The sequence below is a fragment of the Barbus barbus genome (genome assembly GCF_936440315.1).
Source record: "Barbus barbus genome assembly, chromosome: 26".
NCBI lineage: Eukaryota > Metazoa > Chordata > Actinopteri > Cypriniformes > Cyprinidae > Barbus > Barbus barbus.
In genome coordinates, this window is record NC_136754.1 from 30,769,318 (window position 1) to 30,787,720 (window position 18,403).

Below are 18,403 nucleotides of genomic sequence, written 5' to 3' on the forward strand. Positions count from 1 at the left end.
AGTTCAGTTTAATTGTTTATTCAACAACTGCTCCAAACCAATTTGTCAACAAAAATCAGTATCATATACAGGGCCAGATTTACCTTATATTGTGACATAAGCAAAAATGTTTGCTGTAGGCCGGAAACCTCCTATTGTTGGTATTGTGGCTTTATTTATGCAAAGGGTAACACTTAACAATTAGTTTCATTAGTTAACTAGTGTAGTTAACATGAACTAAGAATGCATGTTATCTTAGTTAACATGAACTAAGAACAATACTTCTGCAGCATTTATCGTAATGTTAATTTCAACATTTACTACTGCATTATTAAAATCAAAAGTTGTGTTTGTTAACATTAGTTAATGCTGTCACGAACAATAATGGAGGAAGCAATACTGCGAGTGATCAGTCTCTTTATTGAGTAACAATGAGTGGCGCAGGGACCTCGACGAACTGGACAGAAGAATGGTGGTGAAGAGATAATCCGCTGGTGAGTAGTGATGTAATCCAGACACAGAACGAGGAACACAGCAACACCGAACGGAACTCCGACTCACGAACAAGACAGCAGCAATGATCAGGAACACCAAACAGGAACATAGATCCAGAGACAGCACGCAAAGACATCAAACAACGATCTGACAAAGGAGGGAAGAAACTGGTGAGTATATATAGGTGTGTTGATGAGTTGCAGCTGGCGCTGCCAACGAGACTCAGCTGAGACGCTGATCAGCGGTAATTGGCCCGGCCCACACAACCTACACACACACACACACCCACAACACATATCAACAATAACACGAGACGAGAAGGAAACAATGAATTAGTGAACCCTGACAGTACCCCTCCCCCTAGGAACGCCTCCTGGCGTTCCCAGGGTCCCTTACCTGTTGATTGTAATCATCGATAAGAGAGTGATCCAGTATGTCTCTACAGGTACCCAACTTCTCTCCTCCGGACCGTAACCCTCCCAGTCCACCAAGTACTGAAATCCGCGTCCCCTCCGTCTTGAGTCCAGAATACGATTTACCGAAAATGTGGGCTCCCCGTCTACGAGTCGCGGCAGGGGGGGAACCGGGGCTGGCGGATTTATAGTAGAATGAAATACGGGTTTAATTTTGGATACGTGAAAGACAGGATGAATCCTCCTGTACACCGGCGGACTGCCACCGGACTAATGATCTTGGTGACAGTGAACGGGCCAATAAATCTCTAGTCCAAGTGCGGTGACACCTCTGGACAAAGGCGTGGGCGGAGGGGACCGCAACTTCAGATTCCAGACTGGGAAAAATTGGTGGCTGGTAACCTAAACTACATTCAAACGGAGATAGGCCCGTGGACGACACTGGTAACGCATTGTGGGCGTACTCCACCATAGACCGTTGCTGACTCCAAGAGGAAGGATTCTTGGAGACCAAACATCGCAACGCCCTTTCCAAATCTTGGTTGGCTCTCTCGGTTTGGCCATTGCTCTGGGGATGAAACCCTGAGGACAGACTAACAGTCGCTCCCAGTAATTTACAAAACTCTCGCCAAAATTTGGACACAAACTGGGGTCCCCTGTCGGAAACCACGTCCACCGGGAGGCCATGTAAGTGAAAGACGTGGTTTACGACTGTCCTTGGCTGAGGGTAATTTGGGCAAGGGTATGAAATGGGCCGCCTTCGAGAACCGGTCCACCATGGTCAAAACAACCGTGCTGCCCTGAGAGGGCGGGAGGGCGGTAATAAAATCTAGCGCAATATGGGACCAGGGTCTCGAAGGGACAGGCAGCGGTTGAAGTAACCCATCTGGGGGTCGATTGGAAGTCTTACCAGTGGCACAAACCGAGCAAGCCAAAACAAAACTGTGAATGTCGCGAGCCATATGTGGCTACCAGAATCGTTGCTTAACCACAAAATTAGTGCGATTGACTCCTGGATGACAAGCCACGTTGGAACAATGCCCCACTGAATAACGTCGGACCGTAATCCCTCCGGCACAAATAACCGATTCGGTGGGCAACCGGGCGGAGGCATTACCCCTTCTAAGGCCGTTTTGACCTTCGACTTGACCTCCCATGTGAGAGTGGAGACATTTACATTTACATTTATTCATTTAGCTGACGCTTTTATCCAAAGCGACTTACAATTGCTATATATGTCAGAGGTCGCACGCCTCTGGAGCAACTAGGGGGTTAAGTGTCTTGCTCAGGGACACATTGGTGTCTCACAGTGGATTCGAACCCGGGTCTCTCACACCAAAGGCATGTGTCTTATCCACTGCGCCATCACCACCCAAAAAGAGTCTCGGGTAAAATGCACTCGGGAGTAGATGGGCGTTCGGAACGGTCAAAAATGCGCGATAAGGAGTCGGGTTTGATGTTCTTGGAACCCGGGTGGTACGAGAGAGAAAAATTCATTGCACGTCATTGACGAGTGCCTGGAAGACCGCCGGGGAGTTGGACAGCCCGAAGGGCATGACAAAATATTCAAAATGCCCCCTAGGGGTGTTAAAAGCAGTCTTCCACTCATCCCCCTTCCTTATGCGGACCAAATGATAGGCATTACGTAAATCCAATTTTGTGAAAATTGACGCTCCCTGCAACCTCTCGAAAGCTGAAGACATCAACGGCAAAGGATAAGTATTCTTTACCGTGATGTTGTTCAACCCCCGGTAATCAATGCAAGGACACAGAGACCCGTCCTTCTTCCCCACAAAAAAGAACCCCACCCCTGCTGGAGAAGAGGAAGGGCGGATGAACTTAGATGCTAGACAATCAGAAATATATTTCTCCATAGCCTCCCTTTCAGGAACAGAAAGCGAATATAACTTGCCCTTAGGCGGAGACGTACCTGGCAGTAAATCTATGGCACAGTCGTAAGGACGATGCGGAGGAAGAGAAGCTGCTCGAGACTTACTGAACACTTCCCTCAGGTCCTGGTACTCTGCGGGCACGTTAGACAAATCCACCGCCTCCTCCTGAAAAACAGAAACAGAAACAGACGAACAGGCAGACACTAGACAGGACTCATAACATCTATTGCTCCAAGCCACGATGGATTTCTGATGCCAGTCTATCTTGGGATTGTGACGGATGAGCCAGGGGTGACCGAGAACGACAGGTGCAAGGGGAGAGTCCATGATCAAGAAGGAGATAGTCTCAGTGTGATTGCCTGACGTGATGAGGGTGATGGGTCCAGTGGTGAAGGAAATGGTGGGAAGTTCACAACCGTTGAGGGCGTGGACTGAAATCTTGTGTGTGAGAGGATTGATGGGGATCTGAAGCTTATGAGCAAATGAACTGTCCAGGAAATTACCCTCCGCCCCAGAGTCCAGTAGAGCCTGACAGTCAAATGAATGTGTTGTCCATCTCAGTCTTACCGGAAGGAGGGTCGATGATGGTGATGAGGTCTTCTCGGCGGAGATTCGACCCGATAGTAGCCTCATAGTTACTATCGGGCTTGGCCTTTTACTGGGCAGTTGTTCAGATAATGTCCCGCCCCTCCACAATATAGGCAGAGGCCCTGGGATCTCCGCCTCTCCCTCTCCTCCCGGGAAAGCCGAGCCCGCCCTACCTGCATGGGTTCGTGATCGTAGGTGGGACTGACCACGTCCCCGTCGCTTAACCGCTGACTCACAGCTCCTCCAGGGACTCGACTGGCAGGTGCACGTCGTTCTGCTCTGGAGAGTCGTGCGTCTACCCTTAGTGCCAGATCGACGAGCCCATTGAGTGTAGTAGGGAGGTCCAGGACGTAGATCTTCTTCTGGACGCGGTCAGCCAGCCCATGCAGGAACATGTCCCACTGCGCCTCCTCGTTCCAGCGACACTCAGCCGCCAGGGTCCGGAACCCGTGACAAATGCACTGTGAACTAATGTGAACTACCAATGAACAACTGTGTTTTCCTTAACTAAAATTAACAAAGATTAATAAACAGGCTACTGTAGTAAATGTAATGTTCATTGTTCGCTCATCATGTTAGTTAATACATTAATGAAATCTTAGTGTATAGTGTTACCATATTAATGTATAGGCCTACAGATAGGCTACGTTTATATTAAAATCAAGTTCAAATACGAAGTTTTTGACCAGCATGTTTTTTTCCTGTTATTACCGCCACATCAGAGGCCATACATGCATCGCATTTACGTTTTCATGAACTTGCAGGTTAAACAGTTTTCTGTCGCTATGTGGGCGCTCAGTTTTTCTGTTATTTGGCCAAAATATCACATTATAAAAGATTCAGCGCTTCGCATAAGCTATTTGGCTATGACTCGACAACAAAATAATAAGACACTCTTCTTCTCTGCTCCTTAAAAAAAAACTTTAGCCTTTATAAATATAGTGTTTCTTGAGTAAAGAAAACACTGTACTTATTCAATCAACAGTTCTTTATTTACCTCAGACTGCAAACAAGCTGAGATGCTCTATACTGCGCGCCGCACTTCATTGACGAGAGAGGCGGGAGGAATAATGAGGTTTGACTGACAGTTTGAGGAGCCAAGGGCTTTACGAGCTTTAGTGGCGGTGGCTAGTGGTGATCCAGGATCAGTGATCTGTAGCACTTATATTTCCGAATTTAGCTTGAGTTTCAGAAATGCTTTGGAAAATGTAACGCTAGCTTTTGTTGACTTGATCAAAAACAGAGCTTCGCTACTGAAAATCTATTTGATTCAGAAAACAGCGACGCTACCACCACGCTACTGAGAAATGTAGTTAAACTAGTGGCTTCACTACTTGTAGCGGCGCTACTGCCCAACACTGATAACAGTAGTGTGTTATTTAATTGTTAAGGATGACAGTAGTGTGTTATTGAGTTGTCATTGATAGCAGTAGTGTGTTGTTAGTTGTTTATGATGACAGTGGTCTGTGTTTGTTGTTGTTGATGTATTTGTTGAGTTGTTAATGATGACAGGAGAGTGTTGTTTGTTGCTGCAGGTCTGCAGACTGCGTGAGCTTCGCCCCGTCCTCCGGCCTGTCTCTGCCTGCTCCAAATGCCCACAGCTCTCCTCACAGCGACCTGAGAGCCCGGGTCCTGCAGCAGCCGTTTGAGGAGAAGCTGGGCTTGGGCCCGGCGCTGGAGGCGCTGGAGTCTGACAGCGAGCGGTCGCAGGGCTCTGTGTCTCCCAGCGGTTTCTCCAGTCCTCACAGCGGCAGCTCGCTCAGCATCCCCTTCCCCAGCGTCCTGCCCTCAGACGGGCTGACCGTCAGCTTCGTCCAGGACACCTCCAAATACTGGTACAAGCCTGACATTGCTCGGGAACAAGGTACGATCCGATTGTGATGGCTGATGGACGGCTGCGGTGTTTGATACTCATCTGACCTCTCTCTGTTCTCACGCAGCTATCATGCTCCTGAAGGACAGAGAGCCTGGCTCCTTCATCGTGAGGGACAGTCACTCGTTCAGAGGAGCATATGGACTGGCCATGAAGGTGTCCACACCACCGCCGTCAGCTCTGCAGAGCCGGAGAGGTGAGAGACCATCAGCAGATCAGCGATTCCCTCGTCTGTGTGTTCAGCGCTGACACAGACAGCATATCAATTCATCGTCATGTGTCATAGTTTCAGAATATACTACAGTTACTGCATGAAGAGTTTTATATATATATATATATATATATATATATATATATATATATATATATAGTAGATAAACACTTCACACACACACACACACACACACACACAAACAAACACACACACACTAACTCACTAACTCACACACACACATACACACACACACAAACAGACACAAACCAGCCTTACCTTGGGAAAAGAAATACACTTTTGCATACTTTTAAAAAAAGAGTACTTATGGAAATAATACACTTTTAGAAATACAGTCAAACCACCTTCAGACACCTTCAACATTTCTCACATTATCACAGTTTATTCGCTATAGTTTTGAAAATGGTAATAAAATATGAGAAGAACTCAGAGTTAAACTGTGTTAGAGAACAAATTCAAAAAAGTTTGCATTAGCAATTAAAGAGAAAACACTTAAGCAAAACATGGTCAGGTCAAAGTGTCTGAATCATTTTTGGTCCCATTTTTTTAGCAATGTTACTGATCCACTGTATGAAGAAGTTTTGAGCATAATATGTCACAGTTCTATGGAAGCCCGTTCCTGCCACCTTAAGAAAAAATATAATTCTATAAGTCCTAATAATGAGATACTTTCTCATAATTATGACTTAGTGTCTCGTAATAATGAGAACCTTTCTCGAAATGACTTATTCCACGCATGCGCAATGCACGCTAGCGACATCTGCTGGTCAAAGCCATGCAGGAACACCGCAAACATTGCTTGTTCTGTAACCTACAGCTGTATAATCTATCATTAAATAACCATTTCAGATCAATTATCTGCATGTAGTCTTGTTCATTTGTAGCACGTACCAGCAAGTTACTCACAGATAGTTACGGCTTCAAACATTCCAGACTAATATTTCAGTTAAGAAATACAGGCATTTTATAAAGAAATGAAAGCCATTACGCATATAAACTTAATTTATAGATGTCTATTTCATTGATCTATTAGTTTTATTAGCTGTCCCTTTCATGCATCACATGCTTCATACAGAAAGTCATCTCATTTCAAAAGCACAAAGCATCATTGTTCGTTACCACGGCAACCGCTTGGTCTTCAGCATCCCACGCCGCTTCTTGCAGGACGAACGCTTAACCTGAAAAATGCTTAACGTGGCTTGAAGTACAAAGACAGATTGAACCAAACTGTAGTCATTGTCATTGTACTTTAAGCAACATTAAGCATTTTTCACGTTCACGTCCTACAAGAAGCGGCGTGGGATGCTGAAGACCAAGCGGTTGCCATGGTAACGAACAACTAGCTTTGTGCTAGCGAGAGTTGATTGGGCTACTGTATAACATTGTGGGCTTATGCATGCGATGCATGAAAGTGACAGCTAATAAAAACTAACAAATCATTGAAATGAACATCTATTCGTGATGTTTATGTGTGTAATGGCTTTCATTTCTTCATAAAATGCACGTGATTTTTGTTGGAATATATTCCTCTATTTCTGAAGCCATGAACTTCATTGTCTGGCGGAGTAACAAAAGACTACATGCAGATAATTGATCTGAAATGGTTATTTAATGATAGATTATACAGCTTTAGGTTACAGAACAAGCGATGTTTGCGGTGTTCCTGCATGCTTTGACCAGCAGATGTCGCTAGCGTGCATTGCGCATGCGTGGAATAAGTCATTATTACCAGAGAGTTTCTCAATATAACGAGATACTAAGTCATAATTATGAGAAAGTATTTTATTATTATGACGTACAGAATTATATTTTTTCTTAAGGTGGTGGGAACGGGCTTCCATACGGTTCACTTTATTTTGCTATCCTCACTTACATAAGTGAACTTTAGTGCTCTGCACCGACTAGTAAAAAAAAATTAAATACGAAAAATTATATCTGGTGTCTGAATAATTTTGGATTTAGTTGATATTAAATGCAGTTTCTTGAACGTTGTTGACCCACTTAAGCAGAATCAGAAGTACGTTTCCCACTGAGCAGAAGTGTTTGTTGAACCGTCGTCTCCTGAAGAGCCAGAATGGACGTTTTTATGACGTCTTCTGGACGTCCAGTTTGATCGTCCACAGGACGTCTATAGACGGTTCAGATTGAGCTCAGATGTGGTCATTGTGGACGTATTTCTTATAAGGTCAACTGCAGTCTCATTTAGACGTCGTTTGTACTGTTTCTGGACAATATAATCACTCTTAGGCTGCATTCTATTAAATCTCATGTTTATTTCAATCTAATTTCTATTGGTGCTTGTAAATTAACTTAAACACACTGTGTTTGTACAAAAACCATGAAAACATAAGAAACTTCACCCACATGAAAAAATACTATAGTAATTCATAGTAAATACTATAGTAAAGTGTATTATACTGTATATATTAGTATTTACAACAGTTTGTTAATGAATGCTGCAGCATACTGTATTATTAACTATAGTGAACTGATAAACTGTAGTAAATGCTGTAGTATACTTGAGTTTTTACTACAGTAAACTTCAGTGTATCGTAGTATAATAATACTATATATATTATAGTTGTAGAAAACAGTACAGTTTTGGGTAAAGTAATTTGTTTATATTACTATAGTTGTTATATTACCACAAAAACTATAGAATTGCCACAACAAATTAATTCAATTACTTTACTATAGTATGGTTTAAAACACAACAATATTTACTATACATTACTATAGTATTTCTATGTGCTGGATTATTCCAAAGAAACTTATATAATGCATTTAATGTCAAAAAGCATAAGCCAAATGCAATACTAAACCTAACCTGTAGGTGTCAGTAGTGCCACGCTTACCAGTAGAGTGTGTAGATTAGGAATAAAACTAGAAAAGTAGAATACAACTCTTTTATTTTTATGTTTGTTACAAAGCTGTTTGTTTATTGGATCAAGAAACGTTACAGTGAAGTGTTTTAGTGACGAATTTAAACTACTAAAATCAATTAAATTTACCTCAGAATTAACCAGATATGTACAATTACAAAATATATAATCTTTCTAATCCAAATATATAATTGGAAATATAAATTTGAAGTTAAATTGAACATAAGATTGCTAAAACGACTAATAAAAGTTCATGTATAATGCTTAGCTTTGGCTCAGTTTGGATGTCACAGCAGCTCCGTCGCTCGTTGGGAAGGTTTCTCAGTAGGTTTTATAAAGTGTGCTCAATGTAGAATTAAATAAATTACATAAAGGGCCTATCGCGCTGGTTATATCTTCAGTCTTTTATAATAGAATTAATATTTTCCATCTTCGCAGTTGCTTGCGCCGTCACGTTTACGTCACGACGTTAACTAACGCCCCTCGTCACGCGAGCGCACGTTTAAATAGATCTATATTTAATTAAATTAAAATCTATTTAACTATTCATTTAATATCTATTATTAAATATATAATATTATTACAATATAAATTATGATAATTTAATAATTATATACTATTAAATATTTGTTCAATCTATTCACACTTAAATCTATTTACCTCTTTAAATCTATTGAACTTTAATCTATTTTATTTTAAATCTATTTAATTTAATTAATTTAATTATATTTAATTTATGGATCTAATTAAATCACACAAAGATGTAAGCTGCTGTTTCTGTCAATGCTCAAATAAATAAATCCATATAAGATTGTATATGCTCACATTAAGGTACTTTAATTAGGCCTATGTTTTGAAACATTTAAATATGACATTATTTACATTATTTTAACACCTAAATGTTTCATAAATGTAGGCTACATGTGATATTTAAATCAGAAATCATAGGATTGCTTTGTCGTGTTTATTTGTATAAAAAGTAGTTGATTTCCTGAACCTGTTCTACAGACGTCCAAGAATACCCTTCACAACACGTTCATATTCTGAACCTCATATCTACGTCCAGATATGGCCCTGGACCGACCGACGCAATTTAGACTTCATCTGCGCGTCCTGTGGACGGCTAATGTTTGTTGGGTTATTACCTATGAAATATGGCTAAAGTACAGCTGAATGTACTGACAAGCATTTATTGTAAACTAAAATATACTTAGATTATATTTCTACTCAATAAATATACAGTACACAAACATATATTATGTAAACAAAAACTTTTAATTTGGATGCGATTAATCGCAATTAATTGTTTGACAGCACTAATTATTTGCACTTTTTAAAGTGTACTTAAGTGTGTTAAGAAACAGTCATGAACATCTCTCTTTTAGTCACTTAAATGGCATGTTATATTTACAAATGTTTATTTAATCTAAAAAAATTAGAATATCATGAAAAACGTCAATGACTTTTGTCACTCATTTCAGAAAGTGAAACCCATATATTATACAGATTCATTGCACATAGAGTAAAATATTTCACGCCTTTATTTCTTGAAATTTTGATGATTATGGCTTACAGATAATGAAAACCCCAAATTCAGTGTCTCAGAAAATTAGAATATTACATAAGATCAATAAAAAAAGCATTATTTTAAACAGAAATGTCAGGCTTCTGGAAAGTATGTTCATTTACTGTATATGTACTCGAGACTTGGTAGGGGCTCCTTTTGCTGTAATTACTGCATCAATGCGGCGTGGCGTGGAGGTGATCAGTCTGTGGCACTGCTCAGGTGTAACGGAAGCCCAGGTTGCTTTGATAGCGGCCTTCAGGTCATCTGCATTGTTGGGTCTGGTGTCTCTCATCTTCCTCTTGACAATACCTCATAGATTCTCTATGGGGTTCAGGTCAGGTGAGTTTGCTGGCCAATCAAGCACAGTAACACCATGGTCACTGAACCAGCTTTTGGTACCTTTGGCAGTGTGGGCAGGTGCCAAGTCCTGCTGGAAAATGAAATCTGCATCTCCATAAAGCTTGTCAGCAGAAGGAAGCATGAAGTGCTCTAAAATCTCCTGGTAGACGGCTGCATTGACTCTGGACTTGATAAAACACAATGGATAAAACACAGTGGACCAACACCAGCAGATGACATGGCAGCCCAAATCATCTCTGACTGTGGAAACTTCACACTGGACTTCAAGCAACATGGATTCTGTGCCTCTCCACTCTTCCTCCAGACTCTGGGACCTTGATTTCCAAATGAAATGCAAAATGTACTTTGATCTGAAAAGAGGACTTTGGAGCACTGAGCAACAGTCCAGTTCTTTTTCTCCACAGCCCAGGTAAGATGCTTCTGATGTTGTCTCTGGTTCAGAAGTGGCTTGGTAGCTCTTTTCCTGAAGACGTCTGAGCGTGGAGACTCTTGATGCACTGACTCCAGCTTCAGTCCACTCCTTCTGAAGCTCTCACAAGTGTTTGAATCAGCTTTGCTTGACAGTATTCTCAAGCTTGCGGTCATCCCTGTTGCTTGTGCACCTTTTCCTACCCAAATTCTTCCTTCCAGTCAACTTTGCATTTAATATGCTTTGATACAGCACTCTGTAAACAGCCACAGCTTTCAGTAATGACCCTCTGTGTCTTACCCTCTTTGTGGAGGACGTCAATGTTCATCTTCTGGATCATTGCCAAGTCAGCAGTCTTCTCCATTATTGTGGTTTCAAAGAACAAGAGAGACCCTGAATTTATACTGTAGAGATGGTCATTAATTGAAACTCAAATATAAATATTCTAATATTTTGAGATACTGATTTTTGACTTTCATGAGCTGTAAGCTCTAATCATCAAAATTAAAACAAAAAAACTTTTTAAATGTTTTACTTTACATGCAATGAATCTAAAATATACGAAAGTTTCACTTTTTGAAATAACTTACAAGAAAAAATTTACTTTTTCACGACATTCTAATTTTTTGAGATGTACCTGTATCTATATATGTATCTATATATCTGCGAGTACAGTTTTGAAGTACACTACAAGTGCACATTCAGTGCGGTTAAGTGCTCTTGTCTGTCAGTAGTGTAGTGCTGATGGAGCTGTAAGCGTCAGCTGTGACTTTATAGATGCCATTGTTGATGTGTGTGTGTGTGTGTGTGTGTGTGTCAGGAGTGGATCTGTCCAGTGAGCTGGTGCGGCACTTTCTGATCGAGTGCTCGGCGCGGGGCGTCCGGCTCAAGGGATGCCCAAACGAACCCTACTTTGGTAAGATCACCAGACCTGTGACTGATTCATGCTGCTGTGTGACTCACTCACTCACACTGTGTGTGTGTGTGTGTGTGTGTGTGTGTGTGTGTGTGTGCGTGTGTGTGCACCTGGTATTCATCACGTCCTGGGGACCAAATGTCCCCACAAGGATAGTAATACCAGTAAATCTTAATCTTGTGGGGACATTTTTTGGTCCCCATGAGGAAACAAGCTTATAAATCATACAGCATAAAGTTTTTTGAAAATCTAAAAATGCAGCATGTTTCCTGTGAGGGCTAAGTTTAGGTGTAGGGTTGGTGTAGGGCAATAGCACATACAGATTGTACAGTATAAAAACCATTACGCCTATGGGATGTCCCCATAAAACATGGAAACCCAACATGTGTGTGTGTGTGTGTGTGTGTGTGTGTGTGTGTGTGTGTGTGTGTGTGTGTGTGTGTGCGTGTGTGTCGCAGGCAGTCTGAGCGCTCTGGTCTGTCAGCACTCCATCACTCCGCTGGCTCTTCCCTGTAAACTCATCATTCCTGACAGAGGTATTCATCTCTTACTGTTCACTACAATCATCAAAATCGCTTCTGTTCATTCATAATAAAGCATTAATAAAATAAAATATTAACTAAACTAAAAACACTGCCTCGGCAACTAAATTGAAGTACTAAAATGACAAAAACTAAAACTGAAATAAAAATACATTTAACTAAAGAGAATTTTTTTTTTTTAAAGGAAATCAGCAAAACTTTAAAATGACAAAAAAAGCTTTAAAAATGCAAATTAAATTAATAAATACTATAATAGAATATAAATAATACTAAAATCATCATCATGTGACACTGAAGACTAGAGTAATGATGCTGATAATTCAGCTTTGATCACAGCAATCAATTACATTTTAACAGATATTTGTATATTTTAAACTGTAATAATATTTCTAAATATTACTGTATTTGTGATCAAATAAATGCAGTCTTGGTGAGCAAAAGTGACTTCTTTCAGACGTCTGTAGTGTATAAGCACTTAAACTCAGTTAATTTAAGATCACTGTTGACATTATGCCCCTCTCATGAGCACATGATGATAATGACATGTTGTTTCTCCTCAGATCCTCTAGAGGACGCTGTCTCATCCTCACAGTCCATCACCAACTCTGCGGCTGAGCTCCTCAAACAAGGAGCAGGTGCGTCCAGCGACGATAACTGAGCCGTAATCTCTCAGAGCTTAACCTCACGCTCACATAATCTGCTGTTTCCAGCCTGTAACGTGTGGTTCCTGGGCTCGGTGGAGATGGAGTCTCTGACGGGGAATCAGGCGGTGCAGAAGGCCACCACTGAGATCTTGAGAGCCGACTCACTCCCGTCCTCCACTGTAGTGCACTTCAAAGTGTCCTCGCAAGGAATCACGCTCACCGACAACCAGAGAAAGTAAGGCATCTCTCAAACACTCAGGCCTCTGACAGTGACTTACACTGCATTCAGGAGAACTCAACCCATCAAAGAGCAGGACTTATGCTTTCTTAAAGTGTCCTAATATTGTGCTGGAGTCCCTTACAACAGGTTTAAAATGCATCTAAGGTCAGAAAACACTGTAATTGTCTCAAAATATGCATTTAATATTAGAGTGATTTGTCTGATTTTGAAACGATTCGTTCGAAGTAGTTCTGAGCTTGAGGTCTGTAAACCCCTCCCTTCCATAAGCCTGCTCTGCTCTGATTGGTCAGCTGGCCGAGTCTGTTGTGATTGGTACAGAGAGGAGTACTTGAGCAAGTTAGGAGCGCTACCTTTACATATGCAAGCAAATCATGCCCACAGCTAAAGAGTAGCTGCTAAACTGAAAACACGTAACAAAACCATAATGGTGGATACATTAGTCGAGGGCTAACGTCACTAACTGATGAAATAATACAGTTTGTAAACCAAAATATGTCTACAATCTTTATTATTAAACAAATTAATTAGAACAAGGACAGGCTACATTAATCTACACGTTCTTAGGCAATAGTGGGTTCACAGGGAATCATGAATGTTGACCACTGATTCTTCACCGCAGTGAAATCAAGTCAAGCTGAGCATGATGTAAACACATTCAGTAGCAGAAGAGTTGGTGTGCAGGTCAGACAGCAGGCCGGGATCATGTGTTACCTGCTGATGCACATCAGTAACAGGCACAAGAGTCACATATGACCACTCGTTAAGAGTCAACTATATCTTTATTTTATCATGCACTTTTTTATTGAACAACTTTGCAGACTGTTTACATTTGAAGGAGAGCTAAGTTACAAACTACGAAAGAGATGCCTTTCAGAAACCCACACGACCTGCTCTTTAACTTGAAAATCATACTTATAAATCATCAATTAAAAGTCTTTAGTGAGCACTTTAAATTGTAGTCCAGTATTAAACCAGCAGCAGTAGCTCTGCTGATCATGTTGAAGCTGCTGGAAGTCCTGTAACACACGCGCTGTCTCTCACAGACTGTTCTTCCGGAGACACTACGCTGTAAACACCGTCATCTTCTGTGCTCTGGACCCTCAGGACAGGAAGTGAGTCCAGTCTGCTCCATGTCCTTCACACTCAGCTCATGCTTCTGTACGTCTCATACTTCCCTTTCATTGTGTCTCTGTTCATTCACAGATGGAAACGAGACGGCTGCTCCTCGGCAAAGTGAGTACACTTGTTTTCATGTGATTGTGAACTGAAGCTCAGGGACTTTATTAACCGGCTAATCAGAGGAAGAGTTAACTCTGGGGCTGCTTTTCTACTTCAAATTAATGGACTACATTTTAGTTTGGTAATGGTTTTTATTTAATATTTTAGGGGTTTAATGGTGTAAATTATATTAATGGAATAGTTATAATCTGCACATTACCACTTTTCAGCATAGACCTGAAAATCACATTTCCATCTTAAACTGACTTAAGTTTGATCTTTTTTTAGAGAATACACTTGGCAAATTATTGCAGCGATGAAATAGTTACATTTAATTTTGTTATGAAAAATGCACAAAAATATTGTATTCAAATTTGATGTAAAAAATATATTTTCCAAAACATGTTTTTCTCTAAAACTGTGAGAAAATCAAATACGTTGTGTTCCAAATTTGAGTTTGATATATATATATATATATATATAAAAAATAAAGAGCTTTCAGTAAGATTTAGTTTGGGACAGTACCATAAATTCACTCCCCATTTGTTTCCAATACAGTCATTTTTAACCAATGCAACACCATTTAATCTTTTTGAATCATGATATTTTTTGTTTTTTTGCATTTACACAGCAAGTGCCAAAATCTTTACCTGGTTTTGTACCATTCTGATGAAGTAAAAAAAAAAAAAAAAATTAGGGCTGTCCGTTTAATGCGTTAAAGTTATAGTTCACCCAAAAATGAAACTGCTGTCATGATTTGCTCACCCTCAAGTAGTTCCACACCTGTATGAATGTGTTTGTTCTGCTGAACACAGAGGAAGATATTCTGAAGAATGTGAGAAACAGAGCAGTTCTGGGGCACCATTGACTTCCATTGTATTTAATTTTTGTCCTGCTATGGAAGTCAATGGTGCCCCAGAACTGCTCTGTTTCTCACATTCTTCAGAATATCTTCCTCTGTGTTCAGCAGAACAAACACATTCATACAGGTGTGGAACTACTTGAGGGTGAGTAAATCATGACAGCAGTTTCATTTTAACTTAATTTAATTTGTTTTTAAAAAATAGCTCCATTCAAATATTTGAATGCGGTTAACGCACAGGCCCCGCCCCCAGACGTGTACATCATCTAACATCTCCTGAAGGGGACTGATGATATATGATGCAGGACAGCTACTGGGGCAAACATGCTCCTGTATGAGTTCTGTCCCATATTTATATCACAGAAGCGATATCACACGAGTGCTGTTTATGTCCGAGTAATACCACGAGTGCAAATGGGATTTTATACAACAGTTCAGTAAATAAGTTAATATTGTGTTCCACTGCATAAATGAAAAAAAAGTTTCTCAAAATATCTTCTTTTATGTTCCATAGTTTATGTTAGGTGTTTGTGTAATAAATTTTAATGTTGAATCAAATCAAATATTTATTTCTAAAGCTACAATTTGTAAAGCCTACTTAACACTTTCTCATTTAACACAAAAATAGCTTAAAATAATCTTTTGGGGGTATTTTCACAGCCAAATGTAATTTGCGATTAATTAGATTAACTTACTATTAGATTACCTTATTAATTACTAGTTCTTTTGGTCAGAAATGAAGAGCAGCAGAGGGTTAAAGTCCTCTAGCCTTTGCTAAACTAAGTGCTTTAAGTGCTTTGACACGATCTGTATTGTTAAGAGCTCTATATAAATGAAGGTGACTTGACTAAACTACTTCCTCTCGTGGCAGGATCTTCGGCTTCGTGGCGAGGAAAGCAGGCATTGGTTTGGAGAATGTGTGTCATGTGTTCTCGGAGCACGACCCCGAGCAGCCCGCCAGCGCCATCGTCAACTTCGTCTCCAAAGTCATGATCGGCTCTCAGAGGCTGTGATGAACGAGGAGTCTCTGAGAGCCAGCATGTACAGTGTTGTATATTTGTGTATTGAACGTGTAAGTATGGTTTACACAGACTCAAAACAAATCATTCTCATTGGAAATAAATCTCAACATACATGTTTATGGACAGTAATGCTTTTTTAAATTATTTCTAGTATCTTATGTGTAATGTATCTCACTACTGATGACATGAAACCAATAAACGTCTTTCATTGCCTTTTAGATATCTATATATTTAGTATTTTTATTTTTTTTACATGCAAATTTATTATACAAATGCCAAGTGGTTTTCTGACTTGTTTTCTGAATACTTCAAATATAAAACAGGTTATGCATGTGAAATAGTTTGAGATGTCTGTCGTCAGAGTCAGTGCTCAGAGGCTGAATGAGTATTTCTCTGACTCCAGGCTTCTGTGTAACTGTTTTATATAAAGTGAGGACAGTAGGAGAAGCTGTCATAGATTCCGTCGGCTGTTGTACAGGAGGATCTGTATACGAGAGTCAGGCTTGGTTTAATGATCTGTGTTGTTCTGTGGACTGATGGACTCTTATAAACTCAGATCTGAGCGGCTGTATAATACAGGTTCTTCAGCAGGGAGCACAGATGTTCTGACCTTCACACAGATAACTGGTTATTTATACTTGATGTTGTTAAAGTCACTGGTGATTTTCAGAAACTCAAATGAACCACACACACAGTCTCTGAATATCTCAAATATCATGTTTTAGTTTGCAGTACTGAATGTCTGTTCATGTACTTCATCTGCTTCCATCAACGGCAGAATCTGAGAAATAAAGAGTACAGACAGAAATGATTAAGATGTGTTTTATCGATTCATTTTAAAGCTGCAGATTTGATGAATATTTGTGTTATCTGGGACATCTGTCTGTCACGTAATGCTGCAGGTCATATATACACGTCATATTGTTTTCTTGTACAGGTCAAGAGTCTTTATATCAAAGGGTTTGTTCACCCAACAATCGTTCACTCACCTCATGTTGTTCAGACTGTGATCGGTGTCTGCTGCTCCAGAGTCCAGTATCTGTGTGCTTTACTCCAATCCATCATCCACGCTTGGCATTATACTGGTGATGTGAGGCTTCATGAGGATGCTCGGCCATGAAAACCCATTCATGAAGCTCCGCTGTGCAGTTCTTGTGCTGATATTAATGCCAGTGGAAGCTTGGAATCAGCAGAGCGTTGGTGTCTTCTCTCCATGATCTTCAGCTTCATGGCTGGGATGCTTCCACTTCTCAATAATACCACTTACAGTTGAGCATGGAATATCTAGCAGGGATGAAGTTTCACAAGCGGACTGATTGCATTATCACAGTTTTGTCATCAGTGTTTGTAAAGGCAGACTGCATGCTAGTGCTTGGTTTTACACACCTGTGGTGATATATATATACCTGAGTTCAGTATAAAAGGTGTGTCCCAATGCTTATGTATTTGGGTGTATTTTTCAAAAGCATTGTTAACTATGGTGATGAGTTTGATTGTTAGGAACGGTCAGCGAGAAGCTCTTCACACACTCTGAACTGTGTTTGGAGACCGTGTGTCCATGTGAAGCTCTCTCTACACTGAAAGCAGCTCCGGTCTATGCCATCTGTGAGCACTTAAACCAGTCGTCTCCAGCGATGAACTGTTTCTCTGCTTCATTCAGCTCCTGTTTTCACTTCCGGCAGGTCTAAACTCAACACACAAGTCAAACTAAGATCAATAAAGTTTAAAAATTCAATGAAAGTGACTCGTTTGCTAAAGATTCTCATTAAATCTTGGTAAGGCATTTAGGGTCATTCCATGCAAATCAAGAAACTTCTCAGGCTTAATTTATCAATATGTTTTCTGAAGAAAGATACATAAATAGTGATGAAAGCCAAAATATTAAATGCCACAGATATATATTTATTGAGTAACCCACTATTTTGTAGAGGGGGGGTCAGAATGATGATTTTCACCTGAGATTCAGAGCCAAATTACAGCAAGGTGAAAATAACTTCTGAAAGAAGCCAGCATGCTGTTATTTTCAGCCAGAGATGGGTACCTCTGTTAAATCTAATGATGCTGTTTCACTATGTGCTACTGGTGACATTCACAAACTTTAAACTTCAGACTTCAAACTTCTGTCCTGTTCCTCAGCGGTCATTAATAAAGACCAGTTTCTTCATCTTTACATGCTTCTCTCCTCTTTAACATTCATCTCCATCTCTGCAATCATGGATCCTAGATAGTTCTTTGACCTGGACTCATTTCTTCTTCGTTTGTTTCACA

General features: G+C 40.3%; 1 protein-coding gene across 1 annotated transcript in view; it reads left to right on the forward strand.

The window, feature by feature from the left end:
- LOC306846174 (tensin-3-like) overlaps positions 1-17,868 on the forward strand; it is a 49,766-nt gene extending 31,898 nt beyond the window's left edge. Inside the window, exons 19-27 of the mRNA XM_079379322.1 lie at positions 4,903-5,231; positions 5,308-5,436; positions 11,511-11,606; positions 12,065-12,142; positions 12,709-12,783; positions 12,859-13,027; positions 14,077-14,145; positions 14,237-14,266; positions 15,985-17,868. Of these exons, the coding sequence (XP_079235448.1) occupies positions 4,903-5,231; positions 5,308-5,436; positions 11,511-11,606; positions 12,065-12,142; positions 12,709-12,783; positions 12,859-13,027; positions 14,077-14,145; positions 14,237-14,266; positions 15,985-16,126 (1,117 nt within the window). The 3' untranslated portion in view covers positions 16,127-17,868. The remainder of the gene's footprint in view (positions 1-4,902; positions 5,232-5,307; positions 5,437-11,510; positions 11,607-12,064; positions 12,143-12,708; positions 12,784-12,858; positions 13,028-14,076; positions 14,146-14,236; positions 14,267-15,984) is intronic.
- The last annotated feature ends 535 nt before the right edge of the window (positions 17,869-18,403 follow it).